The following is a 6,668-nucleotide window of genomic DNA, read 5'->3' as shown; positions in this document are numbered from 1 at the left end:
TATATATATATTTTTTTTCCAACGATCAAAACCATATATTTTTTAGATATTCATTCATAGTCCTTACAAAAAATTAGGCAAATCGGAAACTATTTCGACATCCAATTGTGTTCTACAAAATCAATAAACACGATGCTTCAAGAAAGTACTCAAATTTCAATAACACAATTGAGTGGTCAAATGATATCGGATTCAAGTGATTTTTTGTAGAGATGATCTTTGAATGAGTATCTATAAAATAGACAATTTGGATTAGTGAAATACAATCCGAAGTGGGCCCTACAAGGGGTGTTCCTCAAATAAGTTTATTTGAGGGTTCCCTCAAGGGAAGCTCTCTATATATATATATAGATGTCTCAAAGTTCAAATCCTCATCCAAGCAAAAATATCATCCAATGATTTTCATAAATAAATACTCAAATGTGTAAAAGCTTCCACAGCTTAAGCGCACTCTAAAAATTAAAGAATGCAAAGTTTGAGAAAAGAGGTTTAACAACACAGTTGACAGTACTGATTACAACGATTTACTAATAAAACTCAATATCTCATATATAGGCTTCTCCAGGTACCAAAAAAACTAAGTTGTCCCTCCATGCCTGAGGCCACTACAATTAGAATCTGCTCTGAAGCTTCTTGTAAACAGGACTCACAACTTTGAAGTGGAGAGAAATCCGTCCTTTATCTGTTACATTCTTGTTTAATGTCTCTAAAACTTTCCACAGAAGACTGAAAATTTGAGCAGATTTATACATATTGCATAGAAGAATTGGAAAGTGAGGGGGGTGGTATTTACAAATTAAGTTATTTATGCAGAAGTTTTTCTGTGTTTTCCATGTCAAACCATAATTTATGCTTCAGATAAACCCAACAACTTCTATGACCAGTTTGCTAAAATGTACTTACAATCAGCATGTCCTTAAAAGTTTCGGTGTCCACACGCGAGACAACCAGCCAGTTTCTCCTCTCCTTAAATCCGCATTTCTTCTCTTGTTCACTGTTTCCACATCCCGGGAAGTTTGTATCGGTGCCAAATTCTTCAGGGGCAGTTGCGGACTTGCTGTTCCTGTTGGTGCCTCCATATTTTTCTTTTGGTTTGATGATACCTCCCTAATTTTCTTTTGGCCTGACGATACGTCCCTAATTTTCTTTAGGCCTGATGGTGGTGCCTCTATAATTTGATTTACCATTTCCAATACCTCACTCATCTTTGGACGATTCTTGGGGAGCCTGACCAAGCATCTGTTGGCTACAATTGCAAGCTTTTGAACTGACTTGAGGGGGTATTTAGCTTCAAGCCTAGGGTCTATTATTAGGCGGAACTTCTTCAAGTCGGACAGGTATGGCTTCACCCATTCTAAGAGCTTCTGCTCACTCTTAGGGCGGTTTCGATCTAGAGGACGCCTACCTGTGATGAGTTCATAAAGGAAGACCCCATAGCTCCACACGTCATTCTTAGCTGTTAGACGTCCGGTCTGGATATACTCTGGTGCTGCATATCCCATGGTTCCAACAACCTGATGAAAAATCACTAGTCATGTAAGTGCAAGAGTGTAGTACATAGCTGGACCATTATAAACCGTTACTGCATTACTCTTTCATCAATGGTGAAAAAAGCCTAAAGAATTGGGTATCCAAACAAGATAAAAGCAGTCATAACTATAGGGCCTAGGCTCTGCTAAGCTGTCCATTTTACTTGAAATGAGCTTGTTTTCTTCCCACCAAAACTCCAAGGATGAATCAAGACATCCTAAAATTTAAGTAGAAGTGGCCAATAAATGCAAGACCTATCCACTTAAAGGGAAAACTAATCAGATGCAGGCCTAAGCACAAGCAATAATAAAATTATTAAAGAAATTCAATGTGCTCATATTACAATTACTATTAGAGACAACTCCACTCATCTTTAATACTAGCAAAAGCACAATAAATTCATCTTGGATCTAAAGTAAACACAATAGGCTAATTCAATATCCATAGAGCATCCAAATGTCTAACAAAGTAATAATTTCCGTTCATCAGATCCATGGTGACTAAATTTCACATTAAAAACTTTCACTGATAGCTCAGCCATTGCAAATCTAGGGAAGTAGCAGAAGAAATCTAGGTTCAAGTTCTCAATACTAAACTCCACACATCTATTAACTTTACCGACACTTTCTCAATGTGGATACTCTTGATTATACTAAGCAACTTGTTTCAGATGTAGTTATCTTGCTTTAATAAGATCATAAACAATGAACCAAAAACTAAGTCACAAAACAAGCTTCAAGACTAAAAGTTGATACTGGTTCATGCAATAGATGTAAGTATAAATAATTAGATAATTTTGTATGATGATCATACCGCTGTTGAGACGTGGGTTAATCCTTCCGATGGGCCCAACCTAGCCATTCCAAAGTCTGATAGCTTTGCATTCCACTGCTCATCCAGAAGGATATTTGAAGATTTAAAATCCCTGAAAATGATCTAGACAAAAATAAAGAAAAATGTCAGTTTGATAAGTTGTATTACTCACAAAACTTAGCCCCTCTCCCCTCCCTCCTACTCTCCTTTTCTTTTTAAGGTTTTTGCTTTTTGGTTGGGGTTCTAACACTTCAGGGCAGCCTCAAACACATGAGAATATCAAATGCATCAAAAGGGACTTACACATATTGAAAAGGAAAACAAATATTAAAGTACCTGAAAATCCATTTCTTCATGTAAATATGCCAGGCCACGAGCAGCATCCTGAGCTATTTTCAATCTCATGGGCCATGGAAGAGGATCTGAACGACTGGATAAATGGTTCTCTACACTTCCATTAGGCATGTATTCATAAATTAGAAGTCTCTGGATTCCTCGTTCATCATCCTCAGCACAGTAGCCCACTAGTTTGACAAGGTTTGGATGCTCAACCACCCCAAGAACATTAACTTCTGTCACCCATTCCTTATGCCCCTGGTACCAAAAAGGTGGGATTGTAAGTTTACAAGCATACAGTAGATGGATTTCATTTTTTTGACATAAATGGAAAATGCATCTTATTAGACTAAATATCTGTTAGATCAATACTCTTCGTGACAAGCATAAAACAAAGTCTATTACCATTAAGTACATAAATATGTTGTTAGAAAGAAGCAAGTATTTGTAAACGGTCAAACGAAAGACCCTGTGTGCTAATAATCATCAGAACAAATAAAAAAGCAAATTCCTTGTGTGAATGCATCATTATCATGTGTATATCATTGTGAGCCATTAGGATTTTTTATTTCTTTATCAAACTTAATGAGGAACACTGTACTTCCTTTAGTATAAATCTCATAATTATCATCCACTAATCTTAATTCATTTGAAGACAACAAATAAATCACAAAACAGTTTAACATGGGCAATGAAAAAGAATCTGTCTAATGTTTTGCCAATAGAAACTTGCCTGCAAGCCTCTTTTACTGAGCTGTTTCACTGCAACTTCAAGTTTTTGAGATGGATCTTCTGCACTCTTAATCACCCCTTTATAGACACACCCAAACCCACCTTCTCCAACCATGACAGAGCGGCTGAAGTTCTTTGTGGCAGATTTCAGCTCAGAAACTGTGAATATTCTGAGGTTGCTGGGTCTCTGAGAGAAACTAGGATATTGGTTCCTCCTCATGGACTCTGTGCTCGCATCAGAGATATTCTGGGAATCTAACTCAGATCCAGATCTCTTCATTTCACCATCAGTAAATGTTGTATTTGTGCTCTTCGGTTCATCCTTTTTTTCTCCAATGTAGAATGAGAAGCACTTCATAGCTCCCAACGTTGTTAAGTGTTATGATCCTCACCTAAGATTCAGAAGCTGAAGAGAGCCCTAGAATTAGGGAGCCATAATAAGCAACAATTCAAAACCATCAAAAGTCAAGATAAGAAAACACTTCATAATGTAGCAAACACTCAAAATGTCCCTCTCCAATTCTGCGAATGTGACCACTTTTATGATCAACAGATATCACACAAAGCTCAAATTAAAAATTAAAACTTTTTACAACTGCCAGTTTTCCTTCCTAATACAGGTTTTTTGCAAGTGCCCAAGAAGATTAGATATGTAACAAGTGACCAAGTTTTTCCCTACTCTACTCGGTAACTTAATCAAAAGTTAAGGAAAGCCCAAATACCTTAACTCAGAAAGTAACTCATGCCTTCCCTTTATTTTCTGTTTTTCTCCCAAAAATAACCAGCATCAATGAAAAATCAACTGTGTTTTTCATTTTTTGCATAAATCAAACTACTTCTAACAACCTAGATTTCAGATAAGGAAACTAAATATGTTAAACCATCCCCATTTATCATTCTTCATTAGAACCCAAGAAAAATCAAAATCAGAGATATTCTCATTTCATTCACAAGACCCCAGACAAAAAGTTTCAAAATGATATATTGCAAATCCAACAAACCAAGCTCAAACAGAAGAAAAAAAAAAGGCAATGATAAAAGATGATAATTGAAATTCTGGGAAAGAAAAGAAAAAAAGCACCTTGCTTTACTGATCTTAGTCTGATTGCACAAAACTCTGTCCTTGACTCCTAGAGTTCACCAATTCCCACGTACGAGGAAGTATGCGAGCAGCCCATTTATTTCATTGACACCCAAAATGACCTCTGAAGCTACAGAAAGAACGCGCAGCCCCTGGTTTAAAGTTTTAAGAGAAGCTTCAACACGGCATCTAAAGTCTAGCGTTCAGCAAAAGCTTACCAACCAAAATGCCAAAATCAAAACCCACTTTAAATACATATAAATCTACCAACATGGGCAAATCATCAATCTTTTTTTATTAGTTTCACAGCTAGTAAATGTAACCCCCAACCGCATGTTAAGTGTGAATGGAGGCTTTGAAAATTAGACCAAAAGCACAAGATGGGAAGAGAGAGAGAGAGAGAGAGAAAGAGTGTCCTTGTGTGCAAGAATGAGTACTGGTCATTGGTCAACAAGTCCCTTCACATGAAACCTTTAAACAAGGTTATCCTAGTCATTGGTCAACAAGTCCCTTACATAACATTTGATTTGATTATGGTTAATGGGTTTTTTGATGGTGCTGTCTTTGCGTTTAACTGCAACCATGAACAAATCAAACGTCTCATGCTCTTGCAACTTGCAAGTTGTAGCGTCTCATGTTCTCGACAAAACACGAAACAAGACAAAGAAAAGGTCATTCTTCATCTTGACTTGAGGATAGGGACTGTGCTGGATAGTTTTTCAAGACGTTGAAAAAAGAAAAAAAATATCCAATAATGTGAATAGGAATGTTAGAAAGACAAGGGCGATGCACACGCTGAGCATCTCAAGATGAATTTTAGACGTTAAAAATTAGGGTCATGTTAGGGAAATCAATTTGGGATACCTACTTGTGTATCAACTCTCTTATAGAGGTGGAATCCACCAATATAATGGGTCTCACGCTCTATTAGAGAGTTAGTACATAAGTTGATCTCCCTAGCATTTTCCTAATCGATACTTTGAACAGTTTTGGTCATAAATAATTTATAAAGAAAGCAATTTTGGTCATAAATAATTGTAAGAAATGTATTCCCAATAACGAGAATGACAAAGTCAAGGGGCTCATGGCACGGGTTTCAAATTTCTCTCCTCTTCATGAACATCCTATATGGTGTAAAAAGTCTCTCATCTTCTCTAGTGTTCATACTCAATATGGGAATGGCATCTCGTAATCTTTACTAAGCTCCCATTCTCACAAACCATTTCTCTCTTCTGCATAGCATCTTATATGGTTTTCGTAATCATTACATGTTAGAATGTGAATATTTTATTCAAAATCAATTTGGTCAAGAGTTAAAAGTCCAAGATCTTTAAATTATTATTTTTAATTAAGTGACGTGGGAGCTACCAAACTTGTGACTTTTGATCATCTATAATGACGTTGGTTTATAATTTCATTTGTGTTCTTCGGTGTTATTATTTCTATTAATTCCATCAACAAAGAACAGGGTCCCTTTTAGTTTGCATGTTTGTGATTTACATCTTGTTTCCTGACCTTCAAAACTTTTTGCAAAATTAGAAACTTTTGTTTTCACCAAATTTTTGGTCATTACAAAAATTGACTATGTTTCAAATTAATAAACCGCGTCAACATATAAACAAATAGAGGCTGACTTATTAAATTTATTTAAAACTTAAAATCAACTAATAAAAAAAAACATAGATGATTTTTCAAGAGTGTTGTTAAACAAACCGTAAAATTAACTAAGTACACCTTACTACTAAACTATTTATTGAATTACTAATTTATCATAATATAAAATGGATTATTGAAATATAATTTTAATAAGTACACCATATTCAACCCTAATTAAATGTAGAAAAGTTTTCGTATTGCTTGGTGCCCACAGCGAACAATGCAACGAGCACTGACAAAGGCTCAATTGCAGGACGAAAGGTTCTTCCATAATCCATTACTTTTTCTGATAATTTTTTATTTTTGTTGTTGTATTTTTACTAGAATTTTATTCAATTTTCTTGATTAGTGTTTATTTGTAAAATTCGACAGTTACTTTTCCGATAACTTTTTACAAAGTTTCACTTATCAATTGATGATTGCTTGTTGCCATATTTTTTTTTTCTTCAATAAATTTTGGCCTTAGCAGCAATGGGAAGTTTAACTTTAATATTATCTATATTTCACATAAATATATATA

At 35.3% G+C, this 6,668-nt stretch overlaps 1 protein-coding gene across 2 annotated transcripts; it reads right to left on the bottom strand.

The window, feature by feature from the left end:
- Window positions 1–376: 376 nt before the first annotated feature.
- On the bottom strand, window positions 377–4,765 carry LOC110768080 (serine/threonine-protein kinase PCRK1). Of its 2 annotated transcripts, none has more exons than XM_021971765.2 (5): window positions 4,493–4,765; window positions 3,413–3,829; window positions 2,680–2,937; window positions 2,344–2,466; window positions 377–1,514 (listed from the first exon to the last, which is right to left on the bottom strand). In XM_021971765.2, the coding sequence occupies exons 2-5, from the start codon at window positions 3,767–3,769 to the stop codon at window positions 906–908; spliced, it is 1,347 nt and encodes a 448-aa protein (XP_021827457.1). In that variant the 5' UTR covers window positions 3,770–3,829; window positions 4,493–4,765; the 3' UTR covers window positions 377–905. The 2 variants fall into 2 exon arrangements, with proteins under 2 accessions (XP_021827457.1, XP_021827456.1); XM_021971764.2 differs by having other exon boundaries at window positions 3,413–3,817; window positions 4,493–4,764.
- Between the last annotated feature and the right edge of the window lie 1,903 nt (window positions 4,766–6,668).

This window comes from Prunus avium, chromosome 6 (genome assembly GCF_965620075.1).
Source record: "Prunus avium chromosome 6, drPruAviu1.hap1.1, whole genome shotgun sequence".
Lineage (NCBI taxonomy): Eukaryota > Viridiplantae > Streptophyta > Magnoliopsida > Rosales > Rosaceae > Prunus > Prunus avium.
This window is presented reverse-complemented; position numbering and strand designations above follow the sequence as displayed.

What these genes read in the sequence shown, in the direction of transcription:
- LOC110768080 (XM_021971765.2), bottom strand. Translation starts at nt 3,769, where the DNA reads ATGAAGTGCTTCTCATTCTACATTGGAGAAAAAAAGGATGAACCGAAG. An exon ending in TCAGTAAAAGAGGCTTGCAG is followed by an intron (nt 2,938 to 3,412) that starts GCAAGTTTCTAT and finishes TTTTGGTACCAG; the next exon opens with GGGCATAAGGAATGGGTGAC. An exon ending in TAACCCACGTCTCAACAGCG is followed by an intron (nt 1,515 to 2,343) that starts GTATGATCATCA and finishes ATTTTTCATCAG; the next exon opens with GTTGTTGGAACCATGGGATA.